Raw genomic sequence first — 22,098 nt, 5'->3', positions numbered from 1 at the left:
AAAGGCAAGAACAGCTAAAACAAAAGGGACGACTCAGGAGTAGGGTTGGGAGATGATTGGCCCCTCCCATAAGGCTTAATCAGAAGCAAAGGCACATGGACCTTTGCAGGAAGCAACATTTGTTCATTCAGTTCAGCTTAAAGCCTGAAGCTCTGTTTGATTCTGGATCTGTGTGGCTTTGCCAATTAGGTCTTTGGCAGTGTGTCAAGGGAGATAAAAGTGGGTGATTATCCCGAAGGACTTCTCCCGAAGGAGTCTTTATAACTAATTGGGACTCATCTGTGAATGAACAGAATTCACAGCTGTTTCAATAAAAGAGGCTTTTGGGACTACTTGTGTTTTTTAATGACTCAGGAAGCCTAGATCAGAACATAAAGCTAAATATTAAACAGAACAGAGTTGGGGGAAATATTAAGAATTATGGACTTGCATCCCAAGTCTGCAAATTACAGGTGTCTTATACTGAAATAAGTTAGCAGTTCAGCGGTACGAATCCCTAGTGCCGTGTAATGGGGTGAGCTCCCGTTACTTGTCCCAGCTTCTGCCAACCTAGCAGTTCGAAAGCACGTAAAAAATGCAAGTAGAAAAATAGGGACCACCTTTGGTGGGAAGGTAACAAAGGTTCCCTGCACCTTTGGCATTTAGTCATGCCGGCCACATGACCACGGAGACGTCTTCGGACAGCGCTGGCCAAAGGTGGTCCCTATTTTTCCACTTGCATTTTTTATGTGCTTTTGAACTGCTAGGTTGGCAGAAGCTGGGACAAGTAACGGGAGCTCACTCCAATATGCGGCACTAGGGATTCGAACCGCTGAACTTCCAGATGTTCAACTTCCAGTGACTTCATGTAAGATGTCCATGTGTATTGTTAGCAGCATTGCAAGCATGGTTTGCCAATGTCTTTTTCTAGAATGATTTTTAAACATTTTTTCAACTGCTGAATCACAAGATATGTTGGTAATCCCCAATCTAATCACGATGCTATCTAGCCCTGCATAGCTTCCAAACCAACTCAAATCAGTCAAGCTTTGTTATCCTGAATGCTTTGCACTCACATCTATAAAAGAACTAAGATTAAGAACTAGGAACATTCAAAAACAGGAAAGAAAGTAAAAGAAAGGACTTACGACACCAGCAGCCCTATACATTTCAGCCTCTCCACAGGCTTCTTCAATGATCTGAGCCAAAGGCAATGTACCACATGGTGACCCTGCAAAGATGATATAGACAAGTGCGTTCATTAAACTTTGCCATACTTAAAGACAAGTCTATTCAAAAAGGAATCAAAGAGAATTGGGAAGAGCAACAAAAATGATTAGGGGACTTGAGGATAAAATGTATAAAGAACAGTTGCTGGAATTGGGTAGGTCTAGTTTAATGAAAAGAAGGACTAGGGGTGACATGATAGCAGTGTTCTGATATCTCAGGGGTTGCCACAAAGAAGAGGGAGTCAAGCTGTTCTCCAAAGCACCTGAAAACAAGACAAGAAGCAATGGGTGGAAACTAATCAAGGAGAGAAGCAACTTAGAACTAAGGAGAAATTTCCTGACAGTTAGAACAATGAATCAGTGGAACACCTTGCCTCCAGAAGTTGTGGCTGCTCCAACACTGGAAGTTTTAAAGAAGAGATTGGATAACCATTTGTCTGAAGTGGTGTAGGGTTTCCTGCCTAAGCAGGGGGTTGGACTAGAAGACCTCCAAGGTTCCTTCTAACTCTGTTATTCTAATTACCTAACATCTTCTTTTAAGTCACTTGTATGCTGATTACTTCCTCTAGCATTAAAAAAAACTATATTGGTACATATGGTGGAATAATAGAATATGACTATAAGGATATACCTATTTCTAAAAATGATTAATAATAATGATTGATTTGAAGATACTTGCTGTGTATATACTGTATATATGTAATCGCACGATACCTCAGATGTTACCTGAGATTTGATATTTTATTTTTTTAAAAAAAACCTTTTTTAAAACTCAATAAAGTATATGTTTAAAAAAAAAACTATATTTTATTTATTTGGCCAATTGTGGTGAGACACACAAGGAATTTGTCTCCAGTACAAAAGCACTCAAGTGTATTACTGAACTGAGTTAATTTGATATTACATAATATGATATCCCTATTTCATATTATGTAGACCGCCTTCAGAAATAAATGCAAAGCACCGAGAATGCTCAGAAAGATAAATCTATCTCAGCATCTATTATCGCAGCACCATTGAGAGTGTCCTGACATATGGCATTCTTGTATGGTATGGGAGCAGCTCTGTAGCGAACAAATAAGCTCTACAGAGAATCATTAAAACTGCCCAGAATATCATCGGGCTCCAGCTACCAGCCCTAGATGACATCTTCGAATCTCGCTATTTGAGAAAGTTGCATAACATTCTCAGAGACTCTTCCCATCCTGCTTACCATCTTTTTGGACTGTTGCCTTCTGGCAGAACATACAGAACAATTAAAACTCAGACCACATGTTTTCTGAATAGTTTTTATCCCAGAGCTATAATTGCACTCAAGAATGAACTAAAGGGCCACCATCAGTGAGCTGTTGGACAGCATTACTTGGTCTGTTGTGTGGATGTTTGGGTGGTTCAGGGCCGGGGAATTTGTGGTGGGTGGGGGGTGCGTTTGGGATTGTTTTGTGTGTTGGGCCTGGTCTTTGGGTGTTAAGTGAATTTCGTTGTATGGGTATACTGTGTATACACGTACAATGACAATAAAGTTATTATTATTATTGTTATTATCCTATTTATGAATTTCCTTTCCTTCAATACTAGATCATATAAGTTGATACAGCTTTGGGAGTAAGTTTTAAGGTAGACTTACTCTGTAAACACAGTGGAAGAAGAAAACTTGTTGGAGAAACTGAGGCAAACCAACCTAATGGGCACAGTTCACTATAATGCAAGGATCCAGTGGTATTGTCCATACTTTGCAAACAAAAATTCCCCAATTTGAACTCCAGGTTGGCTGGGAGAGATATTAGACATAAATTTATTGGAGATTTACTTTACATCCACCGAGGTAGGCAGATCAATAGGTTCTACTGGGCCATGAGGGCGCAGTGGTTAGAATGCAGTATTGCAGGTTAACTCTGCCGATTGCCAGCAGTTCGATTCTCACCGGCTCAAAGTTGACTCAGCCTTCCATCCTTCCTAGGTCAGTCAAATGAGGACCCAGATTGTTGGGGGCGATATGCTGACTTTTTAAACTGCTTAGAGAGGGCTGGGAAACACTATGAAGTGTGCTATTGCTACTGAATAGTAGGAAAACTATCTTCTACTTTCCCACCGCTCCTTGGTAATATCCCCATTTTTCCTATGTCTTTTAAAGAGAAACAACAATGAGAAGGCATTTACCTGGCAATGCTCTGACATGCACCATGCCAAGGATGACCGATTTCAGACGCCCAAAAAGCTGCAGGAACTTCTGCATCTGGAGAGAAGAGAAACACATTGAAATCAACTCCTGCCCAGCCAACTGCCTTTAAAGGGTCTATATAAGCAAGAGATTTATCTCCTATTATTACATGCTCTAGTAATACAAAGGGGATATACATGGATATATCAATGTATATCAATATATCAATGTATATTGAATTTGTGAATGTAATATAGGTTTATTAAATACATGCATAGTTGTTTAGGAAGTAAAACACTGCATACTTGATATATAATGAAATAGGAGATATGTAAATGTGTATATAGATCAAGGAACAGATTACTTATTAACTTGATTTAGACGCAAATGTTAGAAACCAGAGACGTTGAGCAATGTTCATTGTTTTACTTTTAAAACTAATGAAATATTTAAAATTAAACAAAAAAACCAACAAAAACAAAGGGGAGGTGCACGCGTGCGTGTGTGCTTGTGTGGGTATATGTGTTCCGCGCACACTCAGAACTTGTTTTCAAGATTTACAACTTTCTAGCACTCTTGTTTCTACTGAGATTTCCCCCCCTGCCCCATCCAGAGTTGGCCACTTGCCTCTGCCAGATGCACCGTCATGAAATTATAATTGATCTAAGAAGTAATTGTCATTTATCGCCCAAAATAATCAGCAGATTTTATTATTGAGCCCACTAGCAAGTGATCCTTTGGACAAAGCTCTTAGGATGATATCCATCCAGCCAAAACCCTGTTTCCCCAAAAATAAGACATCCCCCGATAATAAGCCCAATCAAGCTTTTGAGTGTATACGCTAAAATAACCCCCCCTGAAAATAAGCCCTCCTTGAAAATATTTAAACGCAGAGCTGGAAATCAGGTAAGATAGCAAGAGGAGCCCCATCTTGCTCCAAGCGCCCCCAAATAATAAGACCTCCCCAAAAATAAGGCCAAGCGCTTATTTCAGGGTTCAAAAAAAATATAAGACAGGGTCTTATTTTGGGGGAAACACGGTAATAATAATGTAAATGTAATTTAACGAAGAGCAGTCATGGACAGAATGCAGTACAGGTAATCCTCGACTTACAACAGTTCATTTAGTGACCATTCAAAGTTACAACGGGATTGAAAACAGCGACTTATGTCCTATTTTTCACACTTATGACCCTGAGGTCATGTGATCAAAATTCAGACACTTGGCAACTGGTTCATATTTATGACGGTTGCAGTATCCTGAGGTCCCGCAATCCTCTTTTGTGACCTTCCGACAAGCAAAGTTAATGAGAAAGCCACATGTGCTTAACAACCGGGCTATTAACTTATCAACTGCAGTGATTCAGTTACCAACTGGGGCCAGAAAGGTCATAAAATGGGGCAACACTCACTTAACAAACGTCTCACTTAACCACAGAAATTTGGGACTCAATTGCGGTCATAAATCAAGGATTGCCTGTATAGTAAACATTTGAATTTTAAAACTAACTCAGGCTAGGGGAAAAACCAGACTAGTAAAATATATATACCAGCTGCAGCCTTTAAATATATCGAGGACAATTCATTCCAACCCTGAAAAGGAACCCGGAGCCACTGGTCTATTTTGGGAAAATGATGAGATGCCGCGACGATTTGGCATCTCCCGCCTACAGATGGGCTGGGGGTGCAGCGGTGGGATTCAAGTAATTTAACAACCGGTTCTTTGCCCTAATGATTTCTTCCACAAACCAGCTTGCCAAACTGCTCAGAAAGTTAACCACCGGTTCTCCCGAAGTGGTGCGCACCGGCTGAATCCCACCACTGTGAGGGTGCAATTCCTAAACCCAGTTGAACGGAATTTTCCCATTTTTTTCCCTTTTTTGGAGGGGGCCAAAAAAATTGAAAACTTTTTTTTTTTTGAAAAAAAATTGAAAACTTTTTTTTTTGAAAAAAAATTGAAAACTTTTTTTTTTGAAAAAAAATTGAAAACTTTTTTTTTTTTAATTTTCAGATTTTTGCTGAAAATTTTTTTTTGCAAAGGGAGCACCCGGGATCTCTCCAAAGTCTGCGCCCAGGAATGCATTTTGGCAGCCTCCCCCACTTTTCCCTTCCACGGGATTCCCCCCTCCCCCCCCAAAAAAAAACTGTGGACGCAGTTTCCTCCCACCCACCTTCGGGGATTCCCCACCCCCACCACCACCACCCCCACCCCGTCCTTGGCTCCCACGCGCGCTCGCCCAACGCGGGAGGAACCTCCCCGCCGCCGTCTCCACCGCTCGCTTATTCGCGCTCAGCCCGAGCTTTACGCACTGGCTCCCTTGCGCCCCGCCTCTGCAGAAGCCCCGCCTTTCCCGGGGGGGGGTTTCCCCTCCGCCTTCCCCCCCCTCCCCCCGCGCTCCGGAGCCGTGCGGGCCGGTTCCCCGCGCTCACCTGGATGGGGGTCCCTCCGCCCTCCACCTGCCGGAGCCCCGGCGCGGAGAGGAGGCGCGCGCGGCTGGTTCCACTTGGAGAGACCCGCGGAAGGCTGCGGGCGCTGCGTAAATGCCCTCGCTCGGGGACCTGGGCCCGCCCTGTGCGCCAAAAACCGCGCTTTGCGAGCCGCGCAGGGGACCCGCCGCGCTTGCGAGGAGGCGCCCAAACGCAGGCCCAGACGAGCCCGCCTTCCTGCCTCCTGCCCGCCAGCCAGCCCGCCCGCCAACGCCGCAGGGGCGCACGCCAGCGCCGGCAGCCTAGAAGGGGCCTCCCTTCCCTCCCTGCCGAATTGGGGAAGGGGCTTCTTCGGGGGGGGGCTGTTTGCAAAAGAGGTATCTTTTAAAGAGGGGAAGGGGAGGGGGGGATGGCAGGGCCTGTCCTAGCCATCCAACCCCCCCACCCTTAAATTATTTGCATGGATGGATTAAATGTATTATGCTTGAATAATTGGAGGGGGGGCCTTCCTATCTACCGTCAGTCGCCGGCAGATGTTGGCTGAGCCATATTTGGGGAGAAGGGCTTCATGGGGGTCTTTGCAGAGGTATCTTTATAAAGAGGGGAAGGGGGGATGGCAGGGCCTGTCCTAGCCATCCCCCCTCCCTTAAATTATTGCATTTATGTATTAAATATATTATGCTTGAATAATTGGGGGGGGGCTTCTTATCTACTGTCAGCACATGTTGGCTGAGCCATATTTGGGGAGAAGGGGCTTCATGGGGGGTCTTTGCAGAGGTATTTTTTAAAGAGGGGAAGGGGAGATGGCAGAGCCTGTCCTAGCCACCCCCTCCCTTAAATTACTGCATTTATGTATTAAATACATTATGCTTGAATAATTGGGGAGGGGGCTTCTTATCTACCATCAGCACATGTTGGCTGAGCCATATTGGGAGAAGGGGGTTCATAGGGGGTCTTTGCAGAGGTATCTTTATGAAGCAGGGAAGGGGGATGTCGGGGCCTATCCTAACCCACCCCCTCCCCTTATAAGCATTGCATTTCTTTAGTATGTCTTGTTATATGGTTTTGATTGAAGGCTGGGGAAGGAGAGGTCTTCCTAGCCACCATCAGTGCAGGGCACATGTTGGGGGAGTTGTGGCTGAGCCATATTATTTGGGGGGAGGGGGTTTCTGGGGTTGTGTTTGCAAAGGTATCTTTAAAAGAGGGGAAGGGGATAGTAGGGCCTGTCCTAGCCTCCCTCCCCTTATAACCATTGCATTTATTATGTCTGATATGATAGTCCTTGAAGGCCAGGGAAGGGGTTGTCTTGCTGGCCCCATCAGTCATGGGCACATGTTGGGAGAGTGGTGGCTGAGCCATATTTGGGGAGGGGGGAAGGGGCTTATCTGGGGTGCCTAATTATCTGGGGATCCTGTGGGATTTTGATTGCTTTGGAGGGTGGGTGAACTTACATGGTCCTTGAGGCTTGCTGATTTTTTTAAATACATATATAAATAAGTGTCACATTTTAAATATAGGATACAACGTTTCTGAATGGTTTGTTTTTCTCTTTCTTGTTTTCAGTTCTTTGCTGTTAAAAAGCTTCTGGCTTCTCTTGTTAGGCCATCCATTTTTCTTTTTCTTTTGCTTTCCTAATATATTTTTTTTTCCTCTGGCCATGCTAAGAGTCATATCAGTGGTCTCTCTTTTTAAAAAAAAAATACACCAATCCCTATTCTGGCTTTGCATCTTTGCGTCTAGGAATGATTGTTCTTTCTCTTCCCTTTTTTCCTTTAAAAAAAAAAATCAAGTCGCCTTAATAGCTTGCAATACTTTTACAACTGATTTAGTGAAGAAGAAAAAAAAATCTGCAAACCATTTTTTTTTCCCTTTCAGTTTCTGGCTGGGCCTTATCTTGATTTCTCCAAACCACCATGCCTGGTGAGAGGTGAGTTGCATATTTGTCTATGCTCCACCCTTCCGAAACTTGGTTTCTGAAACTAGGCTCTCCTTTGCTCTCTTCAGTAAATTAGAAAGACATTTTCTGACTCCAATTCAATCATGAAGATTCAGCTTATTGCTAAGTGTGGTTGCTCCTTTTCCTCCTTCCTTCCTTTATTTGACTTTTATCCCACCTTTATTCCTTTATAAGTAACTCAAGGCAGTAGTAGTCCTTCCTCCTCCTATTTTCCCTACAGCAACCCTGTGAGGTGAGAGTTGGGCTGGGAAAGTGATGGGGCCCAGTGGACTTTTATGACTAAAGTGGGACTAGAACTCACCATCTCTGGGTGATTCTCCCAAAGTCACCCATCTGGCTTCCATACATAAGTTAGGACTAGAACTCACCAACGCCTGGTTTCTAGGCCATTGTCTTAACCTTGGTGGACTAGGAGCCTTGGTGGCGCAGCGGACTAAGCTGCTGTTAAAGTAGCACTTAGCTGCCAGCTGCCTGCAATTACTGTGAGTTCAATTCTCACCAGGCTCAAGGTTGACTCAGCCTTCCATCCTTCCGAGGTAGGTAAAATGAGGACCCAGTTTGTGGGGGCAATAAGCTGACTTTGTATAAAAAAGAACACCGCTTAGGGGGGGCCAAAAAAGCCCTACTAAGCAGGTATATACAAAAGTATGAAGGCTATTGCTTAACGCATTGTAAGCCGCCCTGAGTCTCCAGAGAAGGGCGGCCTATAAATCGAAATAATAATAATAATAATAATCATCATCATCATCATCATCATCATCATCATCATCATCCATCACACTAACTATGCTAAGAAGGGAGATGATTAAGTTAGGTCTATTTATTTATAAGGGACGCGGTAGCTCAGTGGCTAAGATGCTGAGCTTGTCGATCGAAAGGTCGGCAGTTCAGCGGTTCAAATCCCTAGTGCTGCGTAACAGGGTGAGTTCGCCTTACTTGTCCCAGCTTCTGCCAACCTAGCAGTTCAAAAGCAGGTAAAAAATGCAAGTAGAAAAATAGGGACCACCTTTGGTGGGAAGGGAACAGCGTTCCGTGCGCCTTTGGTGTTGAGTCATGCCGGCCACATGACCACGGAGCACACGTACCTCCTCCAAGCATGCACAGAACCTTGTGTGCACATGCAGAAGGTCAAAAACAGGACGTGATGTCGTCCAGGCCAGTGGGCAGAGCCTCTGCCGGTGCTACCAGATCATGCGATCCGGATAGAGCCAGCTGAATTTCACCACTGATCTAATGGGAGAGGCAGAAACCACTAGTAGAATGATGGTCTCACAAATAAGCTGGTTCTATGCTATGGAGGACTTTACAAGCGATGACAGCACCTTGAATTATACCTGGGAGCCAATGTAACTTGCAGAAGTTAATGGCATAATGAAAAATACCCAAGACTGCTTACTGCCACATTCTGGACCAACTGCGGCTTCTGAGTGCTCTTCAAGGGCAGGCTCATGTAGAGTGTGTCGTAGTAATCCAAATCTCTCTTGTAGTGACTGCCAGGACAGGAAACTTGAGAAAACTGAGAGGGATGGTGCTCCTGAGTTTGTTGTCCGGACCCGCAAAAGAAAAGCTGACGTCGTAGTAGTAAGTACCCAATTGTAATGGATTGCTCTCTGCTGTAAAATCCCCACGTGGCTGTCCGAGCTGAGTAAGGTGATGGTGTAATCCAACACAACTGGAAGGACGCAGGGCTGATGGAAATGACCGCTGGCTGAAAAATGGCTTCTGATTCCTGGGAGGGAGGGGGTGAAAGAGAGGGAGAGAGAGAGAGAGAGAGAAGGATTTATTGGCCACTAACCACACCAGACCAGGCCTCTCATCTCCCTTATCTGCTCTGTTTTACCCAGAAGGATGCTAAATTCATGGTGGGGAGGAAGGAAGGAAAGAAGGAAGGAGGAAGGGAAGGGAAGGAAGGAAGGAAGGAAGGAAGGAAGGAAGGAAGGAAGGAAAAAGAATAGAGAGAAGAGGGAGAGAGAGAGAGAAGATGATAAAAGTAAACTTTATTTTTAATCATACATTTGACCTGGCAATTACTTGCTCGATATTTAAAAAAAAAAAATGCTACTTGCACAAATGAAAATCTGGGTGAGCTTTGTTTCATTCCTAGCATTTCTCATTATTGTCTCTGCCTGAGATGATTCTACTAGGAGTTGTGACCAATTAGTATTTGGAGCTCCTTAGGTTCTCCTCTAACTTGAGGGTGGGGAGATCTTACTAATCAGTAGAGTTCAAGCAAGAATCTTCTCCAAATATTTCTGGAGATTATACCAGGGATTGGAGGTGAAATCTTTCTGTGTCTCTTTTTACATACACACAGCAAAACTGTTTGACCGCAATCAAAGTTTTTCCTCTTGGCATCCATTTTCCTTGCCGTAGAAATGAAGGGCCTGTTTTCTATCTCCACTGTGTTGATCTATTCTGTGAAGGATTTGATTCCGGTCTAGAAACATTAACTTCTTAACTGCTAATGTTGTTGCTGCAGGCTATTGAGTTTGTTTTTGTATTTAAGAGAAAGTAGCAAGTCATCTGAAGTGAGGCAATACATACCAAAGTAGTAACAATTGAAGTAACTACTTTTTAACTGTGATAACAAGTGGTGTTTCAAAGTCAGCTGAAGGGACTTAACTGTATTTTTTGGAGTATAAGACGCTCCGGATTATAAAATGCACCTACCTTTTTTGATGAGGAAAAGATGAAAAAGAAATCTCCCTCTGCCTCTGAGCAATTTCGTCTCGTTGCAGCAAACAGCCTGCTTTACTTTCATTTTTGTTTTCAGCATAGCTTGATTAGCACAAGGAAAAAAAAAATCTGCTCCAGCAATTTACCTCTTTGCAGCAAGCAGCAGAGGCCCTGTGCAAAACAGCTGAGAGCAAAACAGCTGAGAGTCAGGAGGCTGATCCAATCAACTTGTGCTAATTAGGCTGTGCTGAAGCTGAAAGGAGCTGTTTTTTCTTGCTGTTTGCTGCATGGAGGTAAACTGCTGGGAGGCAGAGGCCAAAGGGTGGGGGCCAATGGGTGGGCGAGACTACATTCAGTGTATAATACGCACCTAAATTTTCACCCCCTTTTAGGGGAGAAAATGGTGAGTCTTATACTCCGAAAAATACGGTAGGACAAGGAGTATACAATCTAATTTCAGTAGTACATCTATCCTATTTTTACACTGCAAATCTTAGTCCTGAATTACTCTTTTCTTTCAGTTTTTACAAGATCCAGATGAAGATACTTCCAGTATAAATACAACCAACAGGAAATCAAATGAAAGTCAGGTAACTTTCGCACTTTCACATCGCCGGACATATTATGACGAAGTTTTCACGAATGGGAAGTTACTTCGTAGGCATGAAACCTGATTCTTTTTCTGTGCATAAATCTGCAAAATAATATTTTTTGTTCAATTTTTGTGTCCGCCATCTTTCTTCTAACGTATCTTGATTGTATGGGTTGGGCATGATGTTTAGGTTATCTTAATTGTTTTTAATTCACATTTTCTCTTACCGGTGGTAAGCTGCCTGGAATCTGCCACGAATTAGGTAGCATGTGATACGGTGGAAAATTAATTAACAAAATGCTCTTACAGCAAAAAAAAAAAAAATGCTTTTGGTTATGGATTGACTTTGATCAGAATAAACTGGTCTAATTGTCAATCAGCCTTTAAAATATTAACTTCTTGAGCTTTCCCAAATGAAAAGAACACTTGCCAATGTTCAGCGCCAAGTAATATAGATTTAATTCTATTTGAAAAGAGGCTGTGAGATATCTTTCATCTGTTCTTTTCCTCCGTCTGGCCTATTTTGCTACTCGTGAAACAGGCATCCTTGTTTCAGTGAATAGAGCCTGAGTGGCGCAGCAGACTAATGCTACTGTTAAAGGTAGTATTTAGCTTCCAGCTGCCTGCAATTACTGCGAGTTCAATTCTCACCAGGCTCAAGGTTGACTTGGCCTTCCATCCTTTCTAAGTAGGTAAAATGAGGACCCGGTTGTGGGGGCAATAAGCTGACTTGGTATAAAATATACAAAAGTATGAAGGCTATTGCTTAACGCATTGTAAGCCGCCCCGAGTCTCCGGAGAAGGGCGGCATATAAATCAAAAATTAAAAAAATAAAATATAATCAACTTGTGTCTTAGTATTACATATTGCTGTGTATCTCAATATTGCAATACTGAAACACAAGTTGCTCCTTTCTCTGTTCCTTACAAAAGGCAATATGTAAGTATGTACAGATCTATACATATGTACAATATATGTATAAGGAACGTGTATTTTAAAAATACAGTATTTTTCGGTGTATAAGACGCACTTCCGCCCTCCCCCCCCACAAAATGGGTGGAAATGTCTGTGCGTCTTATAAAGCAACTGTTGCCGAAGTCCCGCCCACCCACTGGCCCCCACCCTTCAGCCTCTGCCTCCCAGCAATTTGCCTCCTTGCAGCAAACAGCCTGGTCAGCTTCAACACAGCCTGATTTAGCATAAGCAGCTGATCTGCAGTTGGATCTTCCTCCCAGAATGCTGCCTATCAGCTGTTCCAGGCTGTGGGGATCGCCACCACCCATCACCGCTGTCACCGCATGTCATCGCCCATCACTGCTGCCGCCTATCGCTCACTCCCTCTGCGCGCCCCATTTTTGGCCTCCATGCGCCGCATTTTTGGCCCATTCCAGTGGGTGGGGATAGGCGATGGTGATCCCCACCACCTGGAACAGGCCAAAAATGGGATGCACAGAGGCCAAAAATGGAGCACACGGAAGCCAAAAACAGGACATGCAGAGGCGGTGATAGGCGTCAGCAGCAGTAGGTGGCAATGGCAGTGATGGACGGTGGCGAGCCCCGCAGCCTGGAACAGCTGATAGGCTATATTCTGGGAGGCCGATCCAACCGCCAGTCAGCTGCTCATGCTAAATCAGGCTGTGCTGAAGCTGACCAGGCTGTTTGCTGCAAGGAGGCAAATTGCTAGGGATAGAGGGAGATTTTTTTTTCTTGTTTTCCTCCCCAAAAGCGTCTTATAGTCCGGAGCGTCTTATAGTCCAAAAAATACGGTAGCACTGTTTAGGTAGCCGAGTCCTTTGGTGATTACAGCTCATGAATGTTTGCTGCCATATATTATTTCATAGCTTCTTTCAAGTATGTGCCCTTTTAATGATGCTATCATGTATCAAGCAGAACAGTCATTTTCTGGGCTTGCAAAATACTTAGATAATATTTGGCAATTGGAGAAATGGCTTTCATAACTTTTTAGACCTTCCGTTTTCCTTCAGTGTACAATGTACAGAACCAGGGCTTTGCAACTCTTAACAGATTACATGGCATCTTTTCCAATACTTAAAAGTGCTTTGCAGTTAACATGATGTCATCCTGATCACCTCGTACGCTTGTGAAGTCAAAGTTTAGATAGCTTGCTACTCTCTACAGGAATTGCTGCCAGATCCTTGCAAAAATTGAAAAGGCTTTAGAAGAACACATCTGAATTCCAGACTGAAATGCAAGGTTTATTCATTTAGCATGTCTTGCTTGATGGCTTAAGTTTATCAAAAGGCCAATGAAGTGGTCAGTTTCATTGAGTATCTGAAGCGGAATGTTTTGGCAACTTCTCAAATTTTTGTGAAGGTACATAGCAATGATGGCTAACCTTTTTGCTAACCTTTCTAGGAGCCTGGGGAGGGCAAAAACAGCCTTCCCCAACCGCCTGGAAGCCCTCCGGAAGGCCGGAAACGGCCCGTTTACCGACTTCTGGTGGGACTGGAAGGCCCATTTTTCGCTCTCCCCAGGCTCCAGATGCTTTCTAGGAGCCTGGGGAGGGCAAAAACGGCTCCTCCCCCCCCCCGGAGGCCCTCCGGAGGCCAGAAACAGCCTGTTTCCCGACTTCCGGTGGGCCTGGAAGGCTCAAAAATCAGCTGGCTGGCTGCAGCTGAGGTAGGGCCATGCTTGCGTGCCCACCGATATGGCTCCATGGGTATATAGGAGCAGTGCGGCATCCATATTTATAGTGCCTGTAGCAGAAATAATCTTTACCTTGTGAACTGCATCTTTTTTTAAAACTACAATGAGAAGTAGGGGAAGTAGAGTGAATTGACGTGATTTAATTAAAAAGTAAATTATTTTTTGTTTCAGATGGTAGGTGTCGGTGAGGAAACTTCACCAGTCTAAAGAAAGTATTCCTGTTCATATGACTGGCTATCCAATTAAAATACCTTATGCACCAAATGTGAACTGTTCTTTTTTCTTTTAAATAAAAAATTCCTTACAACTTAAATTATCAGGGACTTCTGTGTTTCACTGGGGTCACAAAAGCATCTTAAGTTTATTTAAATCCTTTGCAAGAGTTAAGTCCTTTAACTCTTTGGCATGCTAGTAGCGCATAATGTATTCAGAGCATGTATTTTCAGAATGTAAAGATTAGTGTAGACGCTGGATTACAGTCAGCACCTGCAATTCCTTCGGTACACAGCAGTACTATTATCTTGAGATGGCTAAATTCATATATTTTGTGTCTGGCTTGTACATGCATTGAATGGAAACAATCTTTTTAAAAAAAAAAGAGAGAAGAAGAAATTGTGTTTCTACTCTTTCAAAGTTTATTTACCCTTAAAAATATCAGAAGTAGCAGTTTGGAACTTTCATATGTTTTCTTCCCACCCAAATCCCTCTGTATCTTATTTTTCTCCATCACAACGGAATTTTGCCATCAGATGGAAAATAAACAGATGAGATTCTAAAGCAAAAGTCCTGTTTTCCTTCTGCAGAATATCTTTTTCTCTGGTGAAGCAACTCCAGCATGGCAAGTTCTCTTAACTATATTAGCTCTGCTGACCGTTTTTCTGTTCTCTTGAAGTCACCAAAGTTTTTGTGATGGGAACATAAGCAGAATAAACCCCCTTGTAAATAATCATGTTGGAGAAACAGTTACAGAGTAAAGGGGGGGTGGGGGAATCCCAATCTTTAACTTGTTGGAACTTGTAATCGTTGGAAAATTAATCTGTAGTTCAGTAAACCTTTTTGGAACTTTGGACTTTGACACTCTGCTGTTGTTTTTCTTTCGATAGTCAAATTATGCCACTTGTCCTTATTCGCACTTGCTGATCCCTACACCAGAGAAAGATGAAGAACTTGAGAATGCAAACTTTACAACTTCCAAGCATCAGAGGCTGGTTTCGGCTAAGGAGACACCATTGCCTGTTTTGGGGTAAGTTTCTCACCATTTTGATACATTCTGTGTGTTTTTTTTCCCCCTTGTTATTAAACTGCTTAATTCAGGTGATGAAAAACTGAGCATTTTTACTTTTCATTTTGGTTTGGCATTACGAGAGTGAGCAGGAAGTACATTTTCACGAGGCTTGGGGGGATCGTAAGCTTTTAAATGACCTTAAAAGACTATCTGGTGGCTTGTAAACTGGTTTTGTTTGCCTTTTAAGAATCCATGGCAAATTTTGCTTCCATTCCAGCAATTGGCTGCACTGTCTCAAATTTCTATGAGATGCTGAAGGGGAGATTCAGAAATGGTGGGAAGTTTAATCCAGCTCTGTTTTAATGTTCTTTCTTTTCTTTTGGTAGTTGGGCAAATAGAGATGAACTATGGCAAAACATGCTCAATAAGGAACAGAAGTACGCAAGAGATAAACTTTATATGGAAAAGCATCCGCTCTTGGAACCTAAAATGCGAGTAATTCTCCTAGATTGGCTAATGGAGGTGAGGCATGGTTTTGCTCATGCAAACATACGAGACTGATATAATTGTCTATTTTGGGCTTTTGTCAAGGTCTGTCATTCTCGCCGTATAGTTTTATCTGTGGGGCTTGCTACCTTGTTTAGTTCCCCTTAGGTTGAAAGGTGCATCTAATCAAACCCTTCAGCTGATCAACCTCTTGAGGTGGTTCATTGAACCACAAGCATTTCTTATATGAAACTAGTAACACTATAAATTAGACAAATTCACCTTGACCATTTTAAAGACCTGCGGACTTCCAACACCAAAGAATTCTCCAACAAGCCATGGGAATGCTGGGAGTTGAAGTCCACAAGTCTTAAAGGGGCCACGGTTGCTATAAATGATCATCTCAACAATAATATCATACTCAAGGCTGATTTTTGCTGATGGCTAACAATTTCCATGCAGTGGCTCAGTGGCTAAAACGCTGAGCTTGTGGATCGAGCTTGTCGGTAGTTCAGCGGTTCGAATCCCTAGTGCCGCATAATGGGGTGAGCTCCCGTTACTTGTCCCAGCTTCTGCCAACCTAGCAGTTCGAAAGCAGGTAAAAAATGCAAGTAGAAAAATAGGGACCACCTTTGGTGGGAAGGTAACAGCGTTCCGTGCATCTTTGGCGTTTCGTCATGCCGGCCACATGACCACGGAGACGTCTTCAGACAGCGTTGGCTCTTTGGCTTTGAAACGGAGATGAGCACCGCCCCCTAGAGTCGGGAACGATTAGCACATATGTGTGAGGGGAACCTTTACCTTTACCTAACCATTTCTAATTACCACTTTGTATTCAATCCTTACGTGGATGACTCTCGTAGCATCCCGTGGTCACTATTTGCACCCCATCGGCTTGCAACAAGCAGAATTAATGGAGAAAGAAACACAGAAGTAAAAAAAAAAAATCACAATTTGCGATCACATGATTTTTCTCTTAATGACTGTGATTCTGGGTAGTGGAGTTGCCAGTCCCAATTGTCGCTAAGCAAGGACTCCCTGTATTTCTTTATTTAACTCTGAAAAAAGATAGGCAAGGAACTTTACTATAAAGAATAAATAGCTGCTGGGTTGCAAGAATGTATTTGTGTTACAGAGAAGGCAAGTGTAGATTTAATTTGCTGTCTTAACATGCATTCCTGTGGATTTCTAACCATGGCAGAGTGATGTCAACGTTGTTCATTTGTGTGTTGCAGGTTTGTGAGGTCCACAGACTTCACAGAGAGACGTTTTATTTAGCTCAGGATTTCTTCGATCGGTTCATGGCAACACAACAGAACGTTGTCAAGACTCTCCTTCAGCTGATTGGGATATCGTCTTTATTTATTGCTGCTAAACTGGAGGTAAAGTCTCGCTCCACGGTGCTTGAGCCATGATGTAGAGCAGAGATCTCTAACCTTTCGGACCTCAGGGACCACTAAATTTCATAATTTTAAATCCCACGGACCACTAATATGATCTGCCTAATGACCAGCTAGGTGGGCGTGGCTAGGTGGTCATGTGACTGGGTGGGTGTGGCTGCCTCCCCGCCCGGGCTCCTTAGGGCCCCAACAGGAAGCAGTTGTTGGAGCTAAGCAATCACCATGAGAAAGAGTTAGCAAAACAGCTCAGTTCATATTGGATCACACTGAGAAGGAGGCTCAGCAGAAGCACCTCACTGAGGACTAGGAGCATAGGCTTTCCAAGCAGAGGGAAGACCTGCGGGAGTGCAAGACCAGGCACCGGCGCCTGCAGGCTCAGCAGGCTGAGATGGTCAGCCAATTCCAGGCCATGATGCAGTCCCACTGGAACAAGGTCCTCCAGCTCTTTGCCACCAGCAGCATTTCCCTCCAGCCTTCGCCCAAAGCCCCACACCAGGAGCCTGAAGCAGACCCCAAGTCGGAATTTCTGCCCCCCTCCGACCCCCACAAAAAGACCCTGAAGGGGGAGACTCTCTGCAGCAACACAAACATTCGTTGCATGTGTCCATCCCAGAGGACCCCTGATTTAGTGCAATAATAATTAAAAAGGCAAATAATTTTTCTGCGGACCACCAGAATTTTCTTGCAGACCACCAGTTGGTGACCACTGTTGTAGAGCAGTGTTTTTCAAACTGGCAAAGATAAAACTGGATGGACTTCAATTCCCAGATTTCCCCGAGGAGAAGAAAAGGTAGAAAATACAACCAGTTGAAGAAACCTGCAGGAAAAGAGCAGTGCTGTTTTTTGGTTTAATGGCTTGTTTAACAAAAAAAAAAAAAGATATATCTTGGCTGGCTTTAAGACATTTTTATATCTGGCAAAACCCAGGTTATATAAAGTTGCGATTCTGTGTTATTTGTCATTACGGTTGGCTTTGATGACAGCTCAGAAAAAGTTTAATGGTAAAATGCTAGGGACAGGGTGGCTCAATGGCTAAGACGCTGAGCTTGTTGATCGAAAGGTTGGCAGTTCAGCGGTTCGAATCCCTAGTGCCGTGTAATGGAGTGAGCTCCCGTTACTTGTCCCAGCTTCTGCCAACCGAGCAGTTCGAAAGCACGTAAAAAATGCAAGTAGAAAAACAGGGACCACCTTTAGTGGGGAGGTAGCAGCGTTCCGTGCACCTTTGGTGTTGAGTCATGCCGGCCACATGATCACGGAGACATTTTCGGACAGCGCTGGCTCTTCAGCTTTGAAACAGAGATGAGCACTGCCCCCTAGAGTCGGGAACAACTAGCACACATGTGCAAGGGGAACCTTTACCTTTTTAATGTTAAAATAGTTTCATTATACAAAATGTAAATCCGTGAGAGTTATTCGTCTGGCTTGCTGTCTTTTCAGACTACCGAATGGGCCAGTGTATTGATTCTCTTCTCTGTTGCAGGAGATCTACCCGCCAAAGCTTCATCAGTTCGCCTACGTCACTGATGGTGCTTGCACAGAAGACGACATTATTAGCATGGAACTCATTATTATGAAGGTTGGTAGGACTATATGTGCGCTTTTGAAAGAAATGAAGAAAAGCAACTGTACCGATAGAATATTTTGTAGCTCAGGTTGAACTGTGGGATCCTTGGTGCTCTCTGAGCTTGGCTGCTTTCTTGCAGACATTTCATTACCCAGCTAGGTAACATAATCAGTGTTAGGGTTTGCTCTTATTTTTACAGTATATACTAGTGGCTTACCCTGTCAGTGTTGACGCAACTGTGCAAAGATAACTTGTTTCAGTGTTGGTGCAACTGTGCAAAGATAATTTGTTTCGAAAAGTTTTATCCTGCAACACAGAAAGAATGAGAAAACTCACTCCAAAGAATTGCTTTCAAGGTTGCCTCTCCAAATTCCGCCTTTACATACATGCACATTCCACTTTAATGTGCGGCCCTCCTGAGCTCCATTTTCGCTGGCAGAGGGTTGCAGGCAGGGGTGGGCTGCTGGGGGTTCGCAGGGGTTCGGCAGAACCTCTAGGTAAGATTCTGTGCAGTTCAGAGAATCCCCAAATCCCACTACTGGCTGGCCCTGCCCACCCCACCCCGCCTCTCCCAGGAGTCCCCACGTGGCCTTTTTTGGATGCAGGCAAGTGCCGGGCATGTGTGGAGGCTCAGGGAGGGCAAACAACGGGCCTACCAGAAGTTCGAGAAGGCCAGAAATGGGCCCGTTTCTGGCCTCCAGAGGGCCTCTGGAGCCTGGGGAGGCCGATTTTGCCCTCCCGGAAGCTTGAGGAAAGGCTCCAGAAACCGGGGAGGGCAAAAACGCGCCCCCCCGGCCGTGGTGCAGGAGGCTGACTAGGCCACACCCACTATGGCCACGCCCACTCAGCAGCCGGGCAGAGAACCCCTTGCTAAAATTTTTGAAGCCACCCCTGGTTGCAGGAAGCCATTCCAGCAAAAAAAGAGAGCTCGGGAGCCCATTTTCACTGGCAGAGCACTCGGGCCACCACAGCCCCCCCCCAACATGAGTGACGCCCACCATAGCCACGCCCACTCCAGCCCCCCAAGGTCAAACACAACCCTGATGCGGCCCTCAGTGAAATCGAGTTTGACACCCCCGATAGAGAGCGTGTCCACCTTGCCCCAGCATATCTTTTCTTCTTCTTCTTCCAGGCGCTGAATTGGAACCTGAGTCCCCTGACGATGGTGTCCTGGCTAAATATATACATGCAGGTTGCATATCTAAATGAGATTTGTGAGATGCTGCTGCCCCAGTACTCTCAAGAGATATTCGTGCAAGTAGCAGAGGTAACGATAGAATCTACCTGCAACAGGTTTTCCTCTCTCAGCCTGAAAGTGGTCTTCTGATCGTTGACATTCTTCTTTTCTCAGCTTTTGGACCTGTGTGTCCTTGATGTGGGCTGTTTGGAGTACACGTACGGGGTCCTGGCTGCTTCAGCGTTGTATCATTTCTCCTCTTGCGAGTTGATGCAGCGAGTTTCCGGTAAGGCTTTGCGTAAAATTATCTAGAGTAGAGTAGAGTAGAGTAGAGTAGAGTAGAGTAGAGTAGAGTAGAGTAGAGTAGAATAGAATAGAATAGAATAGAATAGAATAGAATAGAATAGAATAGAATAGAATAGAATAGAATAGAATAGAATAAAACAGAACAGAACAGAACAGAACAGAACAGAACAGAACAGAACTGAATTCTTTATTGGCCAAGTGTGATTGGACACACAAGGAATTTGCCTTAGGTGCATATGCTCTCGGTGTACATAAGGAGAATAAAATACATTCTTCAAGAATAAAAAGATACAGCACTTAGTGATAGTCAAGGTTACTAATAAGCTATCAAATCGTACTAGGAAACAAATAAAAATGATATAAATTGAAAGATACAAGCAAAATGTTTATAGTCATAAGTGGGAAGAGATAGATACTAGTAAGGAAGAGAAGAATAATAGTAATACAGTCTTAGTAATAGTAATACAGTCTTAGTAAATTAAATAGTAAATTATTTGACAGTGTTGTGGGAATTATTTGTTTAGCAGAGTGGTGGCGTTCGGGGAAAAACTGTCCTTGTGTCTAGTTGTTCTGGTGTGCAGTGCTCTATAGCATCGTTTTGAGGGTAGAAATTAAAACAATTTATGTCCAGGATGTGAGGGGTCTGTAGATATTTTCACAACATGTAAATAATAAAATTATCTACTTTCAGGACTGGGAAGTAAAAGCAGTATGGAAGATGCAGGAATTTAGTTTCTGGGTTGTTGTTTTTTTCCAGGATATGAACTGAGTGACATTGAGAAGTGTGTGAAATGGATGGTCCCCTTTGCGATGGCTATCAAGGAAGTGGGGAGTTCGGTGCTGAAGCACTTCAGAGGAGTCCCTGCTGAAGATTTGCACAATATACAAACGCACATAAACAGCTTCGACTTGCTGGTAAGTTAACACGGAACCAGAAAAGATTGTTAACCTTGTTAATTACTGGTAGGTCCTCAACTCATTAACCGTTTGGAAGTTACAATGGTGCTTACAACTGATAAAAGTAGTCGTTCCCAACTCCAGGGGGCAGTGCTCATCTCCGTTTCTAAGCCGAAGAGCCAGCACTGTCCGAAGACGTCTCCGTGGTCACGTGGCCGGCATGACTTAACGCCAATGGCGCACGGAACACTGTTCCCTTCCCACCAAAGGTGGTCCCTATTTTCCTACTCGCATTTTTTTACGTGCTTTCAAACTGCTAGGTTGGCAGAAGCTGGGACAAGTCACGGGAGCTCACCCCGTTACGCGGTGCTCGATATTCAAACCGCTGACCTGCCGACCTTTCGATCGACAAGCTCAGCGTCTTAGCCACTGAACCACTGCGTCCCTTAGACCCTCTAGTCTAAGAGTATAAAAATAAATTGAATTGGTTGCCTCCTAAGACTCTTAAGATCCCTTTCACAGTTACTGCTTCTGTAAGCTTCTTGGATGAGAAGCGAAATGTCTTCAAGGAAAAACCAGAAAGTCCAATTGCGTCTTGGGGGGAAAAAAAATTAGCACTACCTTTTTATTTGTATATGTAAAGCAGGGCTTCTTTGCACATCTCATAGCTGTACAATCGATCGGTGGACTTGAATGACTGAGTAATGGTTCCCTTTTTGGTATTCTTCTCTTCCAGGACAAAGCTCGATCCAAACAAGCTATGTTAGCTGAGAAGAACAGGTGTTCCCCTTTGCCGGCAGGTGTGCTCACCCCACCTCAGAGTAGCAAGAAACTCTCTCGGACCTCGAAATAGCTAAGGCTATGGAAGCTGCTCCTTCTCCTAATTGGCTGCTTTTTTAAAAAACACACACACACACACACACCTCCCTTCTCCTATATTTTTATTTTCACAAGCCTGCATTTTTGCGTGATGCTGCCAATAATGGGGGGGAAATCCTTTATGTATTTTTATGGAAGAAATCGACCAGATTTGAAAACTGGTTTTTCTTTTCTTTTTTAATGGAATGTCTTGTCTTTAAATGAACTCTTCGAATATATACCAGCCGCCTCAAACAGGGGGATGTGCTTGGATTGCTGCTAAGGAAAGAGTTATTTTTGATGTGCTGATCGAAGAAAAAAATAAAATAAAAGAGGTTTTGCCGTCTGGTGTTGAGAATCCCAACAATGCACTGGTTGCAGTTTGCCATGGAAGGCAAGCCTCTGCAGATTTAAGTTTACAGCCTGATTTTTTTTTTTTTTAAGTAAATGCTCTTATGTATCTCTAATTTTTTTTTTTTTTAAATAAAGTGCGGTCT

General features: G+C 43.8%; 2 protein-coding genes across 2 annotated transcripts in view; one reads left to right on the top strand and one right to left on the bottom strand.

Moving 5' to 3' along the window:
- The window catches only part of LOC139323357 (uncharacterized protein F13E9.13, mitochondrial-like), a 27,701-nt gene extending 21,841 nt beyond the window's left edge, over positions 1–5,860 (bottom strand). Inside the window, exons 1-3 of the mRNA XM_070952671.1 lie at positions 5,799–5,860; positions 3,369–3,444; positions 1,128–1,210 (exon numbers count right to left, since the gene is read on the bottom strand). Of these exons, the coding sequence (XP_070808772.1) occupies positions 1,128–1,210; positions 3,369–3,444 (159 nt within the window). The 5' untranslated portion in view covers positions 5,799–5,860. The remainder of the gene's footprint in view (positions 1–1,127; positions 1,211–3,368; positions 3,445–5,798) is intronic.
- Positions 5,789–22,098, top strand: CCNE1 (cyclin E1). Its single transcript, XM_070952670.1, has 12 exons — positions 5,789–6,172; positions 7,671–7,722; positions 9,240–9,333; positions 10,950–11,018; positions 14,792–14,931; positions 15,300–15,435; positions 16,635–16,781; positions 18,280–18,375; positions 19,496–19,630; positions 19,715–19,826; positions 20,604–20,761; positions 21,480–22,098. Exons 2-12 carry the CDS (start codon positions 7,709–7,711, stop codon positions 21,594–21,596), a joined length of 1,218 nt encoding a protein of 405 aa, XP_070808771.1. The 5' UTR covers positions 5,789–6,172; positions 7,671–7,708; the 3' UTR covers positions 21,597–22,098.

Source organism: Pituophis catenifer, unplaced genomic scaffold, assembly GCF_029215685.1.
Source record: "Pituophis catenifer annectens isolate HBS135680 unplaced genomic scaffold, rPitCat1.0.hap2 SCAF_13, whole genome shotgun sequence".
Lineage (NCBI taxonomy): Eukaryota > Metazoa > Chordata > Lepidosauria > Squamata > Colubridae > Pituophis > Pituophis catenifer.
The sequence above is the reverse complement of the archived record's forward strand: the minus strand, read 5'-3'. Positions and strand labels throughout refer to the sequence as shown.